At 46.8% G+C, this 23,379-nt stretch overlaps 1 protein-coding gene across 2 annotated transcripts in view; it reads left to right on the top strand.

Moving 5' to 3' along the window:
* spock1 (SPARC (osteonectin), cwcv and kazal like domains proteoglycan 1) overlaps positions 1-20,626 on the top strand; it is a 71,521-nt gene extending 50,895 nt beyond the window's left edge. For both annotated transcript variants that reach the window (XM_030368673.1, XM_030368672.1), the window contains 7 exons: positions 573-708; positions 2,336-2,456; positions 11,985-12,104; positions 12,189-12,410; positions 13,924-13,986; positions 14,943-15,080; positions 17,331-20,626. In XM_030368673.1, coding sequence (XP_030224533.1) covers positions 573-708; positions 2,336-2,456; positions 11,985-12,104; positions 12,189-12,410; positions 13,924-13,986; positions 14,943-15,080; positions 17,331-17,521 — 991 coding nt within the window. In that variant the 3' untranslated portion in view covers positions 17,522-20,626. The remainder of the gene's footprint in view (positions 1-572; positions 709-2,335; positions 2,457-11,984; positions 12,105-12,188; positions 12,411-13,923; positions 13,987-14,942; positions 15,081-17,330) is intronic.
* The last annotated feature ends 2,753 nt before the right edge of the window (positions 20,627-23,379 follow it).

The following is a 23,379-nucleotide window of genomic DNA, read 5'->3' as shown; positions in this document are numbered from 1 at the left end:
TGCTTGGAGCACTTATGCTAATGCCTGTGTTTGACTGTACGTGTATGTGTGTATGTGTGTGTGTGTGTGTGTGTGTTTGTGTGTGTGTTAATCACTGTTCTCGCTGCCTTCTAAGCAGCCTGTTTCTCTGGCAGGGCAGGAGCGTGGGGCAAGGGAGCAATTGATCGCCCACCGTTGTCATGGGAACGCTGCACGTGTGAGCGCTGCAAACAGGGCACAAAGAAAGTTCTGCTGCCTCTGGATAACACGTGACGGCTCATCAGTTCAAATGACATTACGTCATCGCCACCCATAGTCCCTCATTGAGGAAGGCTGCTCTATGCACGAGCAAAATCCTCAATTCGACAAGAACAACATCCAGCCCTTTGTTATTCCACATTTAAAGTATTAAATTACTGCTTCTCTTACAGGATAGCCAGTAAGGCAATGTCTCCCACATATACACGGCCTCTGGGTGTGTGGAGGTGAACCATCATTACACCCTCTCTCTTCTCACTGGTCTGTTGTATTCTAAATTAATCTCTCTCTCTCGCCTCCTCTTTTTCCTTCCTTCTCACTCCTCTCGCTCACAGCACGAAGACCAGGAAAGGAACCCCAGGCCACAAACACAACAAGGAGGTCGCCGCTGCTCATGGGAAATGTAGGCCCTGCCCAGCCATCGCGTACGGCCCTGTGTGCGGGTCTGACGGTCATATCTACTCCTCACAGGTCACATATCACATCTCTATCAGTCTAAAGTCCTCCTTACTTTTCATTTGCTCACTGAGTAACCAATACCTTAAGAGCCCTGTTATCAAATGATGTTACCGTGTGATGTTACCTTGTGATGTTTCCGTCCGATGTTAGCATCCGATGTTACCGTCTGATGTTAGCGTCTGATGCTACCGTCCGATGTTACCGTCTGATGTTACTGTCTGATGCTACCGTCCGATGTTACCGTCCGATGTTACCGTCCGATGTTACCGTCCGATGCTACCGTCCGATGCTACCGTCCGATGTTACCGTCTGATGTTACCGTCTGAAGCTACCGTCCGATATTACTGTCTGATGTTACCATCGGATGATACCGCCTGATGTTGACATCTGATGTTACCGTCTAATGTTACAGTCTGATGTTACTGTGCAATGTAACCATCTAATGATACGGTCGATTTTACTGTTTGATGTTACTATCCAATGTTACCGTCTGATGTTATCGTCTAAGTCACATCTTCTGACATGTACGGCAACTACGTGCTGGAGGAATAATTCTAATCTTAGGGTGTGATCTGCAGTTGATTTATTTATACTTTTCGATCTCCCGCTGCTTTCACTTTCTCTCTCTCTCTCTCGCTCTCTTTCGCTGTTATCTCTACCTACCGGGATTAATCCAATGTGTGGAAAGAAGGGCGCGGTGTGTGTCTCTTTGTCAACAGATTTCATTAAGAGACATTAGCAACACTATCCATGTGGCGACCGGCAGAATAAAATGATGGATTTAAATTAGAGTCCGGGAAATTGAAAGTGTCAGCAGAGAGGAGAGATGTGGAGAGCAGCGAGGAGTGTGTCTGCGTTGTGTGTGTTATTTGGGTATGGCTGTGTGTATGTGTGCGGACACCCTTGCATTCACTTGCGGGGGTCCGCAAATAAGTGGGGGTCCCCCAGTCCTTCTCAGTGTGAATTTACATAACTCATTTGGGTTTTAATAACTTTCTTCGATGGATTTTGTGATTGGATTTTTTTTTTCAACCACGCCAAACAATTTGGTACCCCTTGTGTACTAGAGGAGAGAGCAATACGATTAAATTACATTCTGAAGCCGTTTGGGTTTTTAGTGCTTTTTGCTGGGTTTGCACTGCTATGAAGAATAGATTGCCATGGGTTTGTGTGTGTTTGCGTGCGCTTGCGTGTGTGTGTGTGTGTGTCTTTATAGTGGCGTTATAGACACATCTGTTCATCTCAAATAAACGGCAATATCATTTTAGATGATCCCCTCTAAAAACCGGCATTTAACTCTAATTTATTTAACTTTTAATTGGTGTGTCTTTGTCAAATTAAAATCCTGTATCTTATAAAGTAACTCAAATCTAAACAGGGCCTTGTCTTTAACACAGTTTCCATCTTTTTGGTCCATTGTTTGGTAACAAAGTGTCGGAAACATGTCCCCATTCATAACTTGAAGGACTACATCATTGGTATAGTAATCTGGACATTAAAAAATAAAATTAAAAATATAAATATATATCCCATGTGAGACCCACTAAGGTCCTTCTAATGCATGTATTGACCAAATGAGTGCTTGACCCTATCTCTTATGGGAAAAATAATGTGTTTATCTCTGTGTCCACTGTTCCAGTGTAAGCTGGACTTCCATGGCTGTATGTCTGGGAAGGTGCTCTCAGTCAAGTGTTATGGGCTCTGCCCATGTCTCCCTGGTCAGGAGGCCAGCCGACCAGCACGCCCGACCACCAAGGCTGGTGAGTAGCTGTCTGCTTGATTATAACAATATACAACCCCACATTTATGCAGTATTTTCCGGCTCACCCCTGCCAAAGAACTCTGACCTTCTCACTGACAGCGTGGGGGTGTGGACGGAAGGTCTGCACATGAAATCTCTGTTCTCTTGGGAGATGCGGTATGATGATTAACTCTCCACTCTGGTTTGTCTCGCAGACAGGCTACATTGCATCATATTTTAACTGCATAATCCCATCATCACCGCTCTCTGAAGTACGGCCTTTTGAAAAGTGAGTCCTAAATGACTGTCATTGACAGCACAAGGAGACAAGAAAGGCCCAGACAGTCTGGTCTGTTTTCCAGATCATAAATATGAGAACATCCAGAGAGGGCCGCAGCCCGGAGGGAGGTTTTAATCAAGCTGTGTCCATGTGTTGGGGACACACCGGCTGACAGCTCGACTCAACCCATGCATACTCTTTCCTCTTTGATGTCTTTTTAACCTTCCCTTGACCTTTGTTTTCTCATCGCCTGGGAAACACACTCGGACAGGTTGCCAAAAAAGCCCCAGCAAAGACAAATCAAAATAATAAGCCGGAGCCAAAGCCTTTGTTTTGCCGGTGACCTTTGAGGTCACCTGGCCGTGTCTGTTCTGTTAATGACTGCCTCCGTTGCCAGCCTCACAGGAGGCTGCATAATTAGAGCAGAGACTGACAACCACTGAAAGGAAACACAAAGGAGAGGGGACTGGAAACATTGTAGTTTGTTTTTCTCTTTGGGTCGGAGATTCTCTGCCTAGTCAGAGCTTTCGGTGACCTTTGCTCCTGGTCTGAGCACATCCATAACACAGCCGTGGTTCAAGGGATCCATGAGATAATTAAATAAAAGGCTGTGCCCGTCAATCATGGCCGTCCGGGACCACAGGTGGAGACACCAGAAGACCCTTTACTTTATTAGTAACAGTACAACATACAGAACTCACTTCGCTGGGTGAATTATAATGTGACATAGTATCTGCAGAAGATAAACAGACACAATGTCTAGGTCAAAACACATGGCTACACCAGTACGGAGGCAAAATAAAGTTTTTGTATTGACGCCAAAAGTACATCAAAAAAATTAGCCCCGCTACATTCGTCCTCCATGTGTTTTGCTCCATTAAAATCAAACCAAAAAACCCTGTTATGAGTCGGTTCCTTCTTTAGGGCCCTGCTACACATATGAAGCAACAGTTGCGCTCCGTGTGCTGTGGGCATGTTGTTTTTATAGTGTGTTTGTGTATTCATCTATTTCCGTTCCTTCCACCTGACCAGATATGTGGTGCATGTAAAGTGCAATCATTCCACTCCAATCAGGCCAGCCTCCCACGGGTTGCCATAGCGATCACACTGGGTGGGCACTTGTGTCTTGATGCAGGCTCCCGTTCGCCAGTGGGACGGATGGGAGCCCGCATGCATGGGGGCTCGGCTGTATGCTTTGGTTTGACCGCTCGAGTGTTGAATCATCCCAACTGCAAACACTTCTCTTCAGGGTTTTCATGTTCTCTCTCATGTTAGCACAAACGATGGCCTGATCATGTTCATTTTAATTTCTTCGGTTCAGATGAGATGTATTTGCATAATTTTATGCTGAGTTGTTTGTTGTTGTAGCAGATGTTTGAGTTCATGGATTTGGAGCACAACTCGCCACACGGACACAGAAGTATTCAGGCGGTGTAATTCCTTTAAAGTGGTCCGTTTCAGCCAACGTGGTTCAATCTGCTTATTAGTTGAACCATGTTTGTTTTCTGATCCCTGAAATGGAGTAATTCACTGTTGCAGTCGCCCCTCCACTCCAAATGGAATATTGCCCTAGAGTCTGTGAACGGGGTTCAATCCCTGTTATCCGGCCTTGTTTCCATTTGGAATCATTAGCAGGCAGAACATCTGCAACTCATTTTTGTGGGAGTGTGTGGATGTTAGTAAAGTGGGGGATTAGTGCTGAGTTGGGGGTGGTGAGGGACGTTCTTTGACAGTAATTAGACATGCTATGCAAGCTCTCCTCGATGGGTCTCCCTTAATCCCACTTCCTTATTATCTGGACCCCGGACGTGCTGCATGTGCACAAAGCAAAGTCACCCACTTGAAGGATTTGAATCCCTAGGTGGACGGAAAGGTGTCCTTGCTGCATTGTCTGGACAAACCTGCCGGCGACATCTGTACCTCTCCTGCACTCCTGCACTCCTCTTATCTCTCTCTTCCTCTCCTCATCTTTCCTTTCCTGATCTCCCCTCTCCTGATCTTTCCTCTCCCCGTTGCTCCTCCCCTCTCCACTCTTCTCTTCTCTCCTCATCTCTCATGTCATGCCATGTCATGTCATCTCCTCTCCTCTCCTCTCCTCATCTCCTCATCTCTCGTCTCCTCTTATTTATCTTCGCTCCTCTCTTCCTCTTCCTTGTTCCTCCACATCCCCTGCCATTCTTTTGGGTTTCGTACTAATTCATTAATTAATTCTCGACACATTACACGGGAGACAAAGTAGAGAAAGTCAAACTAAACACCAACTACCTAAAGATATGCATACTGCAGGTAGAGGTGAATATGGGATGTGTAGCCATGAGACGCGGTGCATACATATGTTTGATATCACCATCAATGTACACATGAATAAATTCACAGATTTGTAGGGTTTACTTTCTCAATTGACATGTTGCAAGGTTGTTGTAACTTGAATGGATCTCTTACCAACATCCCTCGGCGAAAGATCCAAGTGTTGCCTCAATCAGGCTTCAATTGGAGAACGTATAACAGGGGATGACTCCTTTGTAAACATCTCTGTTATGATCATCTCCTGCCCAGATTCTGGGTAGAAGGCGTCCCGCATTGTGTGACAGGTGTTTTGAGTTACTTTTATTGTTACCATGACAATATCATAGCCGCTAGCGATCAATGGCTGTCAAATCTCGCCAGTATTGAGGTAGACACACCCCAGGGTCCATCACTTTGTTTATTCTGTCTGGAACCGATGGCGCCCACTGAGCCAGTCCGGCTGGGTAATTATTCCTCCATTACCTCACTCTGACAGCACTGTCGGCTACGCTGTCACTCGGATCTATGTGTGTGTGTGTTTGTGTGTGTGTGTGTGTGCGTGTGCGTGCGTGTCCAGAGTACCTGGGGAAGCTGTATCGGCTTCTTCCCGAGGATAAATGAAGTGCAAAGGGAGATTAGAGCGGAGATTAAGGAAAACAGAGCACATGCCTGGAAACGGAGAGAAAACAATTAACACGGTACAGAGCTGGGTCTCCAGCTTAAACTAAACAACACACACACACACAAACGCACATGTGCACACACATAGATGGGAGGGAGATTGGAGCGAGGGCGTGAACGAGAGTTAACTGCAAACAGGGAGTTGCTGGCGTTGCTTTGGTAACGCCTGCAGAGATTGCAATATGTTAGCCAAGCTAAAATACACACATGCTCTGCACTGCAGCCAGGTCAATGCTGTGGCTCTGACCTCGGGGCCTGGGGATGGTTATGTATGGCGAGAGGTGGCCTCTGAGCATCTTCTGCATTGCTTGCACGATGTTCTCCCTCTCGTCTGAGAAAATATGGGTAAGATATCTCTAAGATTGAATAAATGTATCCCAAATAGGGATTTTAATCCATATTCATAAACTTTGGCTAAACCTGGCCGTATTACTGATGTAGGTACTCCCTCCCCCCCTCTCTTCATTCCTTCCTTCCTATGTCCCTGCCTCCACCCCTTTGTTCTCTTCCTACTGAGGTGTGGCTCCTTGACGCCAGCTTCTGTGTCTCATATCTCTGCCTATCCTCACATCCTCTCTTCCTCTCCTCCTTTCCTTCCCTCTCTTCCTCTCCTCCTTTCCTTCCCTCTCTATCTCCTCCTCTCCTCCTCTCATCCTCCATCGTGTTCTCCTCCCCTCTCCACTCATCTTAATCTCCTCACTTCCTCTCCTCCTCTTGTCCTCATGTCCCCTCTTCCTCGTCATCCCCTCCCCTCCTCCCCCCCTCCTCCCCTACCCCCCCTCTCCATCCTCTGGTTATAAAGCGAGCGACAGCTCCTCTTTGTTGTGGTCCAGCTGCTGTCTGTCAGCTGCCGTCAGGCCAGACGTCTCAAGGTGAGCCCCTGCAGAAGACAGGTGTGGCTGGAGGCAGCGCTGTGCCCGCTGATAACAGAGGCTGGCGCCCGCTGCCCCCCCGCAGGCAGCCCGCGCTGTGCTGCAATCAATTTGTGTATGCTAACAACCTGGTCACACAACCCCAATTAATGGGGGCGTTAATTGCTAATTATTGCAATTTGCACGAGGTTATAGCATGCTCCACGGTCTTTCTTTTTGATGATTCACGTGTGCACGCTTTAGTTAAAGCTAGAGGTGCATGCTGATTATGGTGATGAAAAATAATAAGGATATTTGTGTAACCATGGATGTATTTGAGGGAAAAATGGCTGTATGGCTATGAGTCTATTTGACAGATTATCAGTCCTGTGGACAGTGTGTGCGTGTGTGTGTGTGTGTGTGTGTGTGTGTGTGTGTGTGTTACGCGGCTCAAACGCAACAAAGAAACGGGGCAGGAGACGAAAAATCAATGTTTCCTCGTTTAATTGCCTCAAAAGCAATGAATCAAACAGATATGAGCAATCATGGTGCAAAGCACAAATCAAATCTCCCGCTGCCGCTCCGCGTCTCTCCAGGCCAGGCCCCCTTTTATCCCGTTCACGGGGACACACCCCGTACGCGGGCACACCCCCATCCTGGAACATGCGGGTCCAGGCCTATGAGAGCAAAGGCAGACAAAACACGTAGCACACATACCACGATAACCGAAAGGCCAATGTGGCCGTAACACCCCCCCCCTTAAGAAGGAGCTTGCAGAGTATCAAAAGACACCACAATTACAAAAACAACTACATTTCCGAAACTATCTCCAACTAAAACCCCTTTTCCTGGTAGGTGTTCTCCACTTTGTCCAAAACTTCGTCATCCGGGCTCTGGCTAGCGTCCACATGCAGCTTGAACGGCCTGTCCAACTGCGGCGCGGCCAAAACAGGAGAAGATGTTAGGAGAGCCATTACTGTCTCAAAAGCAGACTGGCATACCAGAGTCCAGTCGAACTTCACCGAGGACTTCAAAAGATCGGTCAACGGCGCAACAACAGATGAGAAACTCTTGAATAAGACAAATTAACTCTGCACGCTTGTCCCCAGACAGGTGCTGCAGCAACTGGGGAAGCTGCTTCAAGGTCTCAGAATTATCTAAGCGGGCACGCAAGACGCCATCGTCAGGAGCCCTGATCTCATCCTGTTCCTGTGCTTCCACCGAAGGATTTACAGGAGAAGTAGGCGCTAGAACACCCTCACTCAGAGCCACAGCACTAACGGCACCTCCTGCAGGCACGTTCGGACGTTCATGATACGGCTTAAGCAAGTTGGCACGACATAGCTGCGAGCTCTTTCTCCTGTCAGGAGTAGCCAGCAGATAATTAAGATCCGACACCTTTTTGGTCACTGTATACGGACCAGCAAACGTTGCCTGAAATGGTGAGGACAGGACCGGGAAAAGAGCGAACTGAGGGCCGGAACCTGGACCCGGAGCGGACTGAAGACCCAGGGCAGACCGCGAATGTTCTCCGCCCTCCCAGGAAGAGGAGGTCAAAAGGTAGGTTGCAGGTTGAGGTCCCTCTCTGCCCTCCAGACGTTCCGGTCGAGATCCCTCTCCGCCCTCCAGACGTTCCGGTCGAGATCGGTTTAGACCAGGAGGTCCGAATCCTGTCGGACTTCAGCAACCATCCCGGACGAGCCCCCATTTGTTACGCGGCTCAAACGCAACAAAGAAACGGGGCAGGAGACAGCGCGAAAAGTCAATGTTTCTTCGTTTAATTGCCTCAGCAAATAATCAAACAGATATGAGCAATCATGGTGCAAAGCACAAATCAAATCTCCCGCTCCCGCTCCGCGTCTCTCCAGGCCAGGCCCCCTTTTATCCCGTTCACGGGGACACACCCCGTACGCGGGCACACCCCCATCCTGGAACATGCGGGTCCAGGCCTATGAGAGCAAAGGCAGACAAAACACGTAGCACACATACCACGACAACCGAAAGGCCAATGTGGCCGTAACAGTGTGTGTGTTTGTGTGAGTGTGTGTGTGCTTGTCTGCGGGTGTTGGATGGAGAGGGTGACAGGCCGAGGCAAGCAGATAAGAAGGAAGTTCAAATCCACAGTTTGATATCTGACATTTGGCCCAGACTGGCAGTTTATCCTGCATTAGACACTGGCTGTTTACAGACACACACACACTCACTCACTCCCTCACTCCCTCACTCCCTCACTCACTCACTCACTCACTCACTCACTCACTCACTCACTCACTCACTCACTCACTCACACACACACACTCAAACACACAATCACAAAAAACATTCACACTCTTACAGACGCTGCAAACACAAACACACAGGAGAGAAAAAATCGATAACAGACCATCCTTGTCCTAATCCCTCTTTTTGTATAAAATACTCTCTCTCTTTCTCTCTCTCTCTCTCTCTCTCTCTCTCTCTCTCTCTCTCTCTCTCTCTCTCTCTCTCTCTCTCTCTCTCTCTCTCTCTCTCTCTCTCTCTCTCTCTCTCTCTCTCTCTCTCTCTCTCCCTTTCTCCTATTCTCTCTCTCTTCTCTAGTGTCCCCCCAAAACCAGTCCTTTATCTTTTTTCTGGACTACTATAGAATGTGCTTCCCCCAGACAGACAGGGAGACAGATTCCTTTCATCCAGTGTTTCCTCCCATCCAGCATTCTTCAGCCTGCGGACGTACCGCTGATGTTGTGCTGAACTCAAAGAGGCTCTGGGTTTTTCACACCAGCAGATAAAGGAGAGTAGCTGGAGTAAGCTAGCGTCGCACAGAGGGATACACATTTCTGGCTGTTGTGTAAGAACTCCCACTCTTTGTTTTACCCCAGTGTGTCAACAGCTCGGAACTGGCCCTGCTGTCTCCCCTGATGTCCCCGCTCGTGGTTAATCATCCGGCACTGTGCTCTGCCAGCGAATCACCACAAACACAGTGATGACGCAAATATTCAGAAGCACCGATGTCAGAGCGGTGGTTCGTCTGCTGCATGGCCTGTGTTCCAGTACAACTCCTCCACTACAACTTTCTCCTCGACTGGAAAAAGTATAGCAAGGCTGTCATCAAATATTATTTTTAGAAGAGCAGAGCTAGGGCCCCATATAGTCAGCAGTTATGGATGGTGTCGCGGACGATTTAGGTTCTGTCCCCTATAATACATACCATAGTCCCCGTCAGGGATTGTGTCGTTAACGTTTGCAGATAGCTGGTAATTAGCGGCTATAGCACAAACTCTGTGTCTCAGCTGTTTTCCATTATTCTAGCTATAGAATAATGGAAAAAATAGAGTTGAAGCAATTCATTGCATTTGTTAATTTACTTAGAATGGACCCACCCTGTATGTCAATGTCCTGAGTTTGTCTGGTTGCGTGCGAATCCTTCAGTGAGTGTGTTTGGGTGTTTGTGATTTTATAGTCGGACTGGTTGTGTGTGTCTCCTACATTGAGTGTGTCTGGTTGTGTGTGAATCCTACAGAGAGTTCCTCTGGTTGTGTGTGAATACTACAGAGAGTTCCTCTGGTTGTATGTGATTCCTGTGTGTGTGTGTGCGTGCGTGCGTGCGTGCGTGCGTGCGTGCGTGCGTGCGTGCGTGCGTGCGTGCGTGTAATAGAGCTCACTTCCACACCAGGAAGACATTTAGCAGAGTCAGAGCTGTGGCAAGTACCTCACAGTCTCTCCCGGTCCATTGCCTTTTAGAGGGACCAATGGGAGGGTCAGGGTTGGGACCAATGGGAAGGTCAGGGTTGGGACCAATGGGAGGGTCAGGGTTGGGACCAATGGGAGGGACCAATGGGAGGGACCAATGGGAGGGTCAGGGTTGCGACCAATGGGAGGGACCAATGGGAAGGTCAGGGTTGGGACCAATGGGAGGGACTAATGGGAGGGACCAATGGGAGGGACTAATGGGAGGGACTAATGGGAGGGACCAATGGGAGGGACTAATGGGAGGGACTAATGGGAGGGTCAGGGTTGGGGCAAACGGTTAGAGGGCAGAAGGAGCAGTCAGAAGGAGACGCATCGGGCAGGAAGGAGCTTTCGTCACCTTCTCCTTACTCTCATTAGCGAGGAAGGTTTGCAATCTGCTTCCTTCCCGGGACCGATTACTGCAGAAGTCCCGGGTCTTTATCGACTCTAGCTCCCATCGGCAGTGATGGAAACTTCACGCAGGGGCACATTTGGAAAAGGGTAAATTGTGTATTCTTAGTGGGTTTTCCCTCATTTGATAACCCTGCGGTAACCTCTTATTTTGGTGGGAAAAGGGTATTATTTTCCTCTTCGAACAATCACCCACCACATACGCACTCAAACAAACACACACAAACACACGCATACACACACACAGACACACACACACGTACACACACACACACACATAGACACATACACACACATGCACATGCACACTCAGACACAAATCTCCACACCACTCAATTCCATTCAAAGTGAAAATAAGACACCCTTACACTGGCAGGAGGTGAATTGTATTACTTCTTTGTGATAAAGAAAGGAATGGTAAAAAATAAATTGAGCGGACCCACCAATCGGAGAGCAGAGCTGAGGCGGAGAGCGACTGAAGAGCAATCCAATGAACAGTTATCAGTCAGGGTTTCCACTGAACCTCACACAGACATTAGCAGCGAGGGGGCAAATGTATTTTTAATAGAAACAGGCTGAAAGAGAACCCATCCAAGGTGAATAACGTCTCGGGTGAACGATGGCGAGGGAGCTGTTGTGATGACAGAGCGAGCGGAGGATTGTCGAGAGCGGAGGTTGTTGGAGCAGCTGATTGAAGCCTAAAGAGGAGGTTATGGGCGGCGGATAGTAGGGCTTGTGCTGTGCTCTTTAACCTGAATAAACATTATGATGGCCGTGTTGTGTTGTGGATGGGAGCGGGCTCCCCATGCCTGTCTTTCCCTCTCTGCTGAGCAAAGGGCCCTCTCCGTTCTAATTGGAGCCGTGTTCCTCGTTCATCGTAACGGGTTTGGTTCCGCCTGTGACTCTGATGGAGAAATCCGTTCAACGCACACTGCATGAATCACTGACGGAATTATGATGGGATACCTCATTATCGCTGTGTATGTCAGGAGACGCTGTTAATAGTGAGTAAGGAGTGCAATGATTTGCCATTACACACACGCACATGCTGTAACTAATGCATGACATATATTTATGTAGATCAATGTGTATTGTATTCATTCTAGATGCTATTTTTCCGTGTGATCACGGGTCTACATGGAGCCTACTGCCATTCAAAATGAAAGACCTTACAGCAGAAGATGATCTCTTTAGGAAGATATATCGATGCATATTTCAGTGGTTGAACTGTATCTCTGTGTGTGTGTGTGTGTGTGTGTGTGTGTGTGTGTGTGTGTGTGTGTGTGTGTGTGTGTGTGTGTGTGTGTGTGTGTGTGTGTGTGTGTGTGTGCAGTCTGCAGTGACAGAGACCTTCACAGTCTGGCCTCCAGACTGAAGGACTGGTTCGGAGTCCTCCACCTCGATGCCAACCGAGACCTCAAAGCCTCCGACAGCTCAGACTCCGCCCAGGGACGTGAGTACAGCCCTCCTGTGGCATCATGGTTACCGTGACAACAGCGATGACACAATGGACCACGTGATCTCTTCCCTCCTCCAGGCTTCGACACCAGCATCCTGCCCATCTGCAAGGACTCGCTGGGCTGGATGTTCAACAAGCTGGACTTGAACTTTGACCTGCTGCTGGACCAATCAGAGCTGAGCACCCTCTACCTGGACAAATACGAGCTGTGCATGAAGCCGCTCTTCAACTCCTGCGACTCCTTCAAGGATGGAAAGCTCTCCAACAACGAGTGGTGCTACTGCTTCCAGAAGCCCGAGGGTGAGGGGGGAGAGGGAGTGGGGGAGAGAGAGAGTTTGAGGAGGGAGAGAGTTGGAAGAGGGAGAAGAGGGATGGAGGAGGGAGAGAGAGAGTCGGAGGGGGGAGAGAGAGAAGGGGGGAGAAGATGGAGAGAAAGAGATGCGGAGGAGGGAGAGAGAGAGAGGGGGGTGGAGGAGGGAGTGAGTGGGAGAGAGTGATAAAGGTGGCGGACTGAGATAGAGGGAGAAATGGATGTGTGAAAGTCTGAAACAGAGCGGTGAATTGAAGCGGAGGCGAGTGCCGAAGCAATTGAGAAGGGGGAGCCGTTTGCGGTGCGCGCGTGCGTGTGCACACCTGCGTGGATGGGGGCGCGGTCAGAGCGGAGGAGCAGAATAGGTAATTGGTGCGGTGAGATTGACACGGCGAGCATGATGGTGAGGGAGGCTGGGGGAGGAGATGGGAGAATATACTGGAGAGAGAGAGAGAGAGTGAGAGAGAGAGTGAGAGAGAGAGAGAGAGAGGGAGAGAGAGAGAGAGAGAGAGAGAGAGAGAGAGAGAGAGAGAGAGAGAGAGAGAGAGAGAGAGAGAGCGAGATAAAGCGAGTGCAGGGATGTGGAGTGGTTGTATTTCTCCTGGTGACGGATGGAGAGGAAATGGAAATTGATTGACAAGATAAATGAGGAGGAGATGAATGAGATATTAGGATAGATAGACAACAGAAGAGAGGAGGGAAAGAGGATGCAGTTGAAGGGATGGAATAGTTTTTGCAAATCTTGAAATAATTGTGCAATAATCCTTTGAAATAATCTGAATATTTGGATAGCGTGTTGCTGTCATGGATGTAATGTGTTAATCTGTGAGGATGTGACCACTAGCATTGAAAATAAATAATTGATTTCAAATTAGATAACGGTCAGGAAACATCTTCTGTTCAGGCCGTTCCATCCACCCTTAAAGGGGCTGTATGTACGTTTTAAGAGCTCCTTTTTGAGTCAATTTTAGCCGTCCTTCAGTGTGAGTGAAATGCTACATGGGAATATCTGTTTTTGGTGACAGCACCTGCCTCTGTGGAGACAATTACGATTTTAGACCAACCCTGGCTATTTCCGAACAAATCCGGGCATCTCTTCCCTGATTGGTTCAAGGAGTCCATCTTGCCCTTCAAGCAAATGTGTGTGAATGCAACACTTTGGGATGGCAGGGTAAGTTTAGGAAGGACGGAGCAAAGGGAGAGGGGATGTTTTTGGTTGTTGAGTTTCAAAATCTTTCTCTCTTGCACTATTTACTGCTCTCTCTCTCTCTCTCTCTCTCTCTCTCTCTCTCTCTCTCTCTCTCTCTCTCACTCTCTCTCTCTCTCTCTCTCTCTCTCTCTCTCTCTCTCTCTCTCTCTCTCTCTCTTTCTCTCTCTCTCTCTCTCTCTCTCTCTCTCTCTCTCTCTCTCTCCCTCTCTCTCTCTTCCCAACTGGACAGGAGAAGGCTGATGAGGTGAGCACATATGAGACAGACTGTGTGTTCTGTGTTTTTATGTCACCAGGCATGCCTTGCCAAAATGAGAAGAGCAAGATCCAGCTGCAAGGACGACAGAAGAGCCTCATAGGTCAGTCTGAAAGAGTGACAGCTGTCAATCAAACACTATTCTGGAAATACACCTCCATCATGAGCCTTAGTCCAAACTTGCTACCAAAACGATCTTTTTTTTTTTTCAATGTAACCTTGTAGCATGCCTAGGCAAACATTCAACACGCACACACACACACTCTCTCTCTCTCTCTCTCTCTCTCTCTCTCTCTCTCTCTCTCTCTCTCTCTCTCTCTCTCTCTCTCTCTCTCTCTCTCTCTCTCGCTCTCTCTCTCTCTCTCTCTCTCTCTCTCTCTAGCTCTCTCTCGCTCTCTCTCTCACATATATAGTATCGTGGAGTTATTCTTCATCACACAAACATCACATACACTGTAATAATATGTCATTTTTCCCTTTCTTGTCATCCGTTCCAATTAACGTATTCTAGTTTACAGCCTGAGATCGCTCAATAAGGGCTGTATGCAAGAGGCTGGTGGGTGGTCTTTGTGTGTGACTGAAGCTGACCATTTAGGCTTGTGGTAATTGATGTGTGCATCGGTGTGTAAATACATTAAGAGCCTTGGGTTGTCACAAAATGGGTTGTCTTTCTGTCTGTCTCTCTCTCTGTGTCTGTGTCTATTGTTGTGCTATCTTATAACACCACCTCTCTCTTTTTATATTTCTCTCTTATCTCGCTCCTTTCCTATGTCACTTATCTCTCTCCTCTTCTCTCTCTCATCGCTCTCGTTCTCTCTCCTCCTTCTATCTCTCTCCCTCCCTCTCTGTCTCTCTCCTCCGTTTGTCTTTCTCTCTGTCTCCCTCTCCTATTTCCATCTCCCTCTCCCTCACCTCCCTCTGTCTCTCTCTCTCTCTCTCTCTCTCTCTCTCTCTCTCTCTCTCTCTCTCTCTCTCTCTCTCTCTCTCTCTCTCTCTCTCTCGCTCTCTCTCTCCCTCTCTCTCTCCTCTCTCTGTCTCTATGTCTCTCGCCCTGTGTAGGAGCCTACATCCCTCGCTGTACGGAGGTGGGCTACTTCAAGCCCACCCAGTGTCACGGCAGCACGGGTCAGTGTTGGTGTGTGGACAAATACGGCAACGAGATCGCAGGCTCCAGGAAACAGGGCAACCCCAGCTGTGGTACGACTACAGCACACACACATGCATACACCAGCAATACCGCACTCGCATAACCACACATACACATACACTTACATACACACATGCACGCAAACACACATATACACACACACACATGTATATGCACACTCCCACACAGAAATGCCCACTGGCACACACATACACATACACACACGGGTGTGTGAGATTTTTTAAACATCCCACTTTATTACGTAACATAATGCATAAATATCTTCCCTATTTCAGTCACTCTCTGGGCGATTTAACTCAAGCAAAGATTGTTTGGAGTAAAAAATAAATAAGGTTAGATTCTCAAAGTTTGTTGAGCCCTCTCTTCTTTTCTTTACTGCGCTGTTTCTACAATTCTTCCGATTCATTTCCTTTTTTTGTTTGCACACAGTGGACCCCATCAGTGCGCAATCAATCTTCTCCACACACACAGTCGAGCCGCTCGGAGGACAGAACATAAACACTGTTGTCCCTTTCTTGGAGGAAATTTGTGGCTGAACGTTTTGAGGTTTCTGTGGCGTGGAGGGAAATCTAGGGGCTTCACTCGCTTCACTGAGCATATCAATTTTTCTGTTGAGCTGTTTCATCGGGAGATTTATGGGCTGGGAATGTCCGGTGCCTTTTAGATGGATCTGCTGCTCTTTAGCCTTCTCCATCTTCAAAATGACAGAGGAAGAATAATCTCAACTTCTTAAGTTCAAAAGATGACTCTTACATATTGTCATTATTTTTGTTAACTTGGGTATTCATTTATTTATATGTAGTAGGGTAAGCATTAACCCTAATCCTTATCCTAAGTCAAACCCACTAACCCTAACCTCTATTCTAATGGTGTACAATATTGTGAATGAATGCATTAACTAGAGCTGTCAGTTAAACGCGTTACTAACGGCGTTAACGCAAACCAAATTTAACGGCGTTAAAATTTTTATCGCGCGATTAACGCAATTATTTTATAAAAAAAAACAATTTTTTTTTTTTTTTTCTTTGGCTCAAAACAAAGAAGCAGTAGCCTGACTGCTATGTTCAAATGAAATTTGTTCAAAGCAGTCGTTTAATTGCACTATAGGCTCTTTTTTTGTATCGTCCTGTTTTGATCAGTGTATATGCCAATGTTGTTATCAATAAAAAATCATTTGCACAAGGCAAGCCGATGCACTTCACCATGTTGATAAGAGAATTAAAATGAGAAGAATTATGGGACAAAAAAATCAAGGGATATTTAGCATAGAAAAAGAATTTGCGATTAATCGCGATTAATTAGAGTTAACTATGACATTAGTGCGATTAATCACGATTAAATATTTTAATCGCTTGACAGCTCTAGCATTAACTAATGACATTGATTAACAGTTAATTAACTGTCAGCTAATTGTTAATGAATGCATATAACTGCATTCACTAGTGTTGAATCTGGTTTAATTGATGTACCCTTATTGTAAAGTGCTACCCACTAATACTACATTGAATAGATTATATGAATATAGAACCTGAACGCCGTTTGCCTCCCCTTCAGACTCAACAATAGCTTCCCGTGCTCCAGACTCGCATAGGGCCCGCAGCACTGCGTTGTTCTCAAGGATCCTCCTCTTTGCCCTTGGCAGCGCTGTCTGTCTTCCAGAGCGCTTTGATCCACTCACAGGCTGTTCTCCCCAATATCTAGGCTGCTGAAGACGGCGGGACATTGTCTTTTAACACAAGGAACTGAGACGTGATAGAGTAATGGGGGAGTAAAGCGGTGGCGAGATAGCCTAAAAGACGGAACAACAATCCCAGTGAGAGATGATGTGTGTGTGTGTGTGTGTGCGTGTGTGTGTGTGTGTGTGTGTGTGTGTGTGTGTGTGTGTGTGTGTGTGTGTGTGTGTGTGTGTGCATGGCTGCTGTGTGTATTCTGTTCAATTCAAGAACTAATCTTTAGTGACATTTAGGATCTTCAGGGACAATGCTTCACCATTGTTGTTTTCTTGAAGCGTTTTTCTCCTCAACAAAATACCTTTTTGGTTTTGTAATTTCTTTGGAGTTTTCTTCTCAGGCTCTTACATTTAACTACCTCTTAGAATACAACGTATAATGAAAAAGATGAATTGAGTACACAATTCTCGTGTCAAGGTCCAATTAATACCAGCGGATCGTTTTATTTTCAAACTTATTTCATCAACTTTTGAATGTGTGTGCCTGTGTGCGTGTTTGTGTTGGTGTGTGTGTTGGTGTGTGTGTGTGTGTGTGTGTGTGCTGCACCAGACGAGGACCAAGAGACCTCTGGGGACTTCAGCAGTGGCGGGGGCGTCGTCCTCCTGGAGGATCAGGAGGAGGAGCCATCACTGAGTGGGCGGGGCCGGCAGAAGAAGAGGCGGGGCCGAATCCACCCCAGAGGAACCATGGAGGACGACGAAGACCGGGAGGAGGACGATGAGATGGGCTATGTCTGGTAGCTCTGCCGCGGCCTACCCTGTCCTAGGGCCAATCAGGAACCTCCGCTAACAGCACAGATCTAAAGCCATTCCAGTGTGTCCCCCTGCCGGTCCATTCTGCTGGCTCCCTGCTCCCTGAAGCCCCATCTCACTCCTCAGCTCATCCTCCTCCAGATACAAATAGCTTCTGTATAGAACAGTCCTGACTGTCAGGACTGTGAAGTCTCTCACTCACCCTCCCCTCAGAACGCCCTGCTTCCTTCCCCTGCCCGCTGCAGCTACATCATGTTTACTACGATGAACTCTGCCCTCCTTTGTCCCTATCTGCCCCTTTTGTAGTTCTTTCCGTTGCCCAGTGTCCATTTGATAGTCTGTGGTCAGAGGGCAGAGCTGTTAGGGTGGTTGATGGATTGGATGAGAAGTTGAGTTCGGGAACCAGAATGTCGGGTCTATGAGAGGTATTTATTCGTTACGTTTGCTGCTATGGGTTCCCTCCAGCGTTGGAATGTTTTTTGGGACGGCCCCTCCTCTCTCAGGCCCAGGATCGTATCGGATTGTTTCTGATCTGTTTGCTTCCTGAATGTCCTAGACTGCCCTACATGCAGTTTGTTTATAGATTCGTTGTTCATGTAGTTCCCCCTGGCTGAGGCCTCTGGTTTAAATGTTCACCTTGAGATCGGTGTGATTATTGGACAGAAGAAAAACAAATAACGCAGCACTACTTCCCTCGTGAGGAAGCTGCCACCATTAAGATTGTTTCAATTGTTAATGAAAAAACAAGTCACAACCAACTTAGCCAGCCCTAATTGTGTCTCAGATAAAAAGGGTTGACTGCCTATGAAAACCGTGTAATACTTTATTATCATGAAACTAATTCCATTTGACCTGACACGTGCTAGCTACACTCACCCCTTTATTGTGTGGAAAACAAGGCAAAGCAGCAGTACATGGGTCTATCCGAAGGAAACCCTCCAGGTGTTACAACCAGGGTTTGTAAAATAACCAGGTCTCTATGGCCTGCAAGCCTCACCTCTGTCTTCTTCCACATGAATAGAATAAAATCATCGAGTCATACATGATTCACGTTAATCCATCAGCCAGAGCTCCTTTGGGCGTTATTATAGTGAACCAAGACCGACGAAGACAGAAGGAAGAACAAGCTCCCAGACGGAAAACTTAGAGGTGTTGGGGAGCCTCATACTAAGCTTCGGAATTCCTAATAATCACAGTAGCACAATTCCATGTAGAATTGCATTTAAATATAATAGATAAGGTAGTTTCCGATACAGAGTCGTTTTTTAGGGGGAAATTGAAAGCCTTATGTTGGTTTTAGCTTTCCTTTGATTTTTTTTATATTTGTATGGCATTTTAGTCGCAATATTTCACTCGACGTGGCATGATGCATGCCTTGATTATTAGCAAGTGTGAAAAAAAGATACAGGACTTTGGACACATCACAGAAGAAGAAGCAGAAGAAGAGGCAGAAGAAGAAGAGGCAGAAGAAGCAGAAGTAGAAGAGGCGAGAGCTCCTCTGCTCAGTGTTGCTTTCCAACAGACAAGAACAAGAACCGAGCCCTTCCAAGGAAACAAGCGTGAATTGGCCAGATTTAAACACCGGAGTATCTACAATCCTTCACCCTCGTCCACCTCCTGCTCCTCGGGGAGATGGATGGGGCGATCCTCGGGTCAGTCAGGCAGAACCTCAGTCTATTTAATGTTCATCATTTATAATACACGCTGAGCTCATTAAAATAATATTAATATCCACCATTCCTCATTAAACCCTTCTGGTGTGCACTTCTGGTTTGTTGTGGTTTAACCCCCCTGGCTAAATGCAACAGCTACGTTTCCCAGCATCTTCTCCAAGCGAGACAGATGCATTGCGGCCCCCGCCAAGTGGTCCCTCAAGGATCTAGTGAGCTCAAACTTAAGCCTCTCTGAGTTTGTGAGGCGCTTGTACTTTAATATTCCGCAGCAGTTGGTCAGCTATCTTCCTGGATCTTACCTTTACATTTCAATTTTTTGTGGTTTGTTGTTTGGGATCTCACATGCGCACACTCGGCGCGGTTTTCCTCCAGACCGCATTGCGGGGCATTTAATTGTACGTACAAACATGTACATAGACATGATGTATCATGTAGCCATGTATGCTGTCCCTCCAGGGTTGATGACCAATGTTGCATTGGTTGCTCAGTCGGGTTCATTGCTGAGCCAGCGATTCAGCCATAAGAAGGCACACCCACTGCCCGAGTGCAGACTCACAATGTAATATATTTGTGGAGCGTGGCCGAGCTTGTTTGGCTTTTTTTTGCTCTTGAACCTTGATTTCTCCTTTTAGCTCTGGTTTCTGTAACCCAGCCATGGCCAAGTGGTGGCTCTGGTGGGCCCTCTGATGACCGGCCCTCTGTCTTTAAATTACGCTTTGCTTGCTGTAATCCAGGCAGGAGGAGAAATATTGTTAGGTCTGGGTTCGCCCAACATAGAGGACCTCTGACCTTTGCAACACAGCACAGTCTTTCCACTGTCGCCCAAGTAACAGGTCCACACACAAACACACACACACACACACACACACACACACACACACACACACACACACACACACACACACACACACACACACACACACACACACACACACACAGCTTATACACCCTTTCAAATCAACACCCAAATGGCCATAGTTGGAGGAAAACAAGTTTTATCTGCCGATTCTCTATATTTTTTACATTGTAAAAAGTGTTGAAGGAATATAATATGTATAGATCAATATATATATAGATCTATATATAGATATCTTATCCCTAAATTGATATAGTAATATATAAAGATATGTATATCTTTCTATATATATATATATATATTGCCATGTGATACTGTCCGGTTACATTGTAATGGACTGAGTTGTGAATAGTTCCTCATCCCAACCCCGATACGGTCCTGTAGCCATCTTCATGGAAGCGTTGTGCTGTAGAGTTGACTTTCAGTTTCTGTTTCTGTGTCTTTCATTTCCGGTTTTCCAATGGAATGTTGATGTTATGGGCTGAAAATAGCTTTGTATTACTGTGACAATTTCATGATGTTTGTCTGAATAAATTTAAGTCTCTGTCCTGTCCCAAAATATCACTGCCTGGTGTACTTGTGTTGAATTCAGTTCTTATTAGTGCAGATGCCCGATGCAAAAGAAAAGCCTGCCATTTGTGTGGGGGCAAAGATAACCCATTAACACATGTCTTAATAATTCACAACACGATAAATAAAGAATCCATTCTGCAACGGCACAAGCAGAATGGATTTTTTAATCTGCAATTGATATTGAGCAACAGCATTAAGCATTTCTGCATACTCTGTTTATTCATGGTGGCTCTGCTAAGGACCCTGTAAACACAAACAACGTGAATCAACCACTGCGCAATCGGTCAAGTAAACTCGCTGGGCACACACACACACACACACGCACACGCACACACACACACACACACACACACACACACACACACACACACACACACACACACACAGGCCTGTCTTCATCTAATGTGCTGTATTAAATCCATTGATCTGATAACGCCGATCCGCGGTGAATTTGATTAATGTGGCCAGGAGAAGAAAATCCATTTTCCTCTCGTTCCCCAGCGTACCGTCTCAGCGTGGCCTTCTTGGGTCCTGACTTATTTCTGTGTTATCAGTGGATCTGTGAGGGCCGTCATGGTGGTGGCTTTGGAATAATGATTTGAGACTTGTTCCTAAAATGTCCTGCCTGAGTGACGGCGGGGATTACCGTGTGTGCACTGGATTTATGTTGAAACCCTGTTCGCGTATTGTGTGCTTCAGTCTACATACACACATTTCTACGGTGTGTCTATGTCGCATCGATTCAATACATTTATAAACAGGCTAACTTCAATTGCTGCAACATAGTGAGACAGCATGAACTAACTGGACATCATTTAGTACAGCCATACCAATCTATTAACTATTACCCATCAGTAGACAAACCAATCTGTTTTGTAGTGGTTGACGTGGAACAGCACCCCATCCCTGCACCAATAGAGACCAATTATATGAGATGTGGCTTTTTCATTGTGGACGATGAGACTGCATCGCACGCTAAACTCTGACACCCCTTGGGGGGAGAGTCGGATTGACGGAGCGTTGCTTTAAGTACTCGGGGAAAAGCACACACGGGTCAGCAGGTCCTTTATCGACTACATCATTACGGTGGGGCATGTAGCCGGCGTTTAAATTGAGGTTATTGGTCCTAATCCTCTGCGTTGAGAAGTCCACTAATAGCCTACTTTGCGGGGACATGGAGCGGGGCTTAGTGGGGAAGGACCTAGCAAGCCTTCATGTATATTTATGACAACCCTAGCCCTCTGCTCCTCATTAATCCACTTAAATTTAGGCTGCAAATCCGCAAATCTCCCATCCCCTTCAGAGTCGAAGAAAAGGTCTGTAGGGAGGGAGAGAGAGAGTGGGGGATGGGTGTGTGTGTGTGTGTGAGTGAGACAAGAATGTCAACTTTGGGATCTGCAAGAAAACAAACACGGCAAAGCCAATGCTGTGGATAGACGGGCCTATCTAAATTCTTGGCACTTAATGTTCGGGCAGACTCTCTCTAAAACACACAAACACACGCATACACACATACATACACACACACACACAGCCCCTAAAGAAGATTGGTTTAAGTCGCAGGGAAGCCATTGAAGTGCTGACAATTATGATCCCCTCTTTCACAGTCTGTGTGTGTGTGTGTGTGTGTGTGTGTGTGTGTGTGTGTGTGTGTGTGTGTGTGTGTCTGTGTGTGTGTGTGTGTGTGTGTGTGTGTGTGTGTGTGTGTGTGTGTTGGGGGGGGGGGTAGAGTCAAGTGTGTGTGTGTGAGAGGGAGATAGAAACATGCATACTGAGTCTCAGATTAGCTCTTCAGCAGTAGCAGATGAAGGGCTGTTTAAAACTCTGAGAAATTCAAAGTTTCGCCTCCTGTTGTGAAAGCTCTTGGAGTGAGTTTAGTTCAGTGACAACAGAGCACGTTTTTTTTATGACAGAAAGACAACAGAAGTCACAGAGCTTTAATCATCACTTGTTTTTCCCCCACCCCTCTCAACTTATCGCCGAAGTGGTTTGAGTCATGCAGGGCCAACTGCCATCGTCCTGTACGGATGTAAGGAGCCTCTCTCTCCCTCGCTCCTTTCACAGACTTGTTAAGCCTCTGTTTGGTATAGTAGACGATCTGCCTTGAACTCAATGGCCCCGACAGCCCTCTATCTGCTGTGGCACCCCGCCCTGCGGTATCAGTCTTTAACAAGCTAATGTCCTCAAACCCCTTCGTTCCTCCTTGTCTCTCTGAACACCCATGTTACCAGATGGTGCCCGATGAAGATCAGGGACGTAGCAGACTTGATTGCCGTCTGTTTTGGCTCACTGTTTCCGCGCACATACACGCACCACACACACACACACACACACACACACACACACACACACACTTGCTCAGAGCATGCCTGTCATGTCACGAAGACTAAAGTGACCAGTGCCAGCGGTATAGACTCCCATGTGGTGTCATAAACCGATGGCGGGCAATTCCACCAATCATCAGCATACTTCATATGTCTTACTGGTATTGAGGAGACGCCTTCCAGGGAAGCACTCCAGATACGGGCCACAACTGGTCCTTAAAGTCATCCTACAGATCTGGTCACAAAGGTGTATCCAAAGCCTCAGAGAATTTCTTTCAACATCGGAATGACAAAAATTGGCTTGATTCTCTATTGTCCGGTATATTCATACTGGTAACGATGTGTTAACTATGCACAAACATTGAATTCTCTTTCAAATCTTTATATTTAGAGTTAAATCAGAAAATATGTATTTACACG

The sequence above is a fragment of the Gadus morhua genome, chromosome 10, assembly GCF_902167405.1.
Source record: "Gadus morhua chromosome 10, gadMor3.0, whole genome shotgun sequence".
Lineage (NCBI taxonomy): Eukaryota > Metazoa > Chordata > Actinopteri > Gadiformes > Gadidae > Gadus > Gadus morhua.
This window is presented reverse-complemented; position numbering and strand designations above follow the sequence as displayed.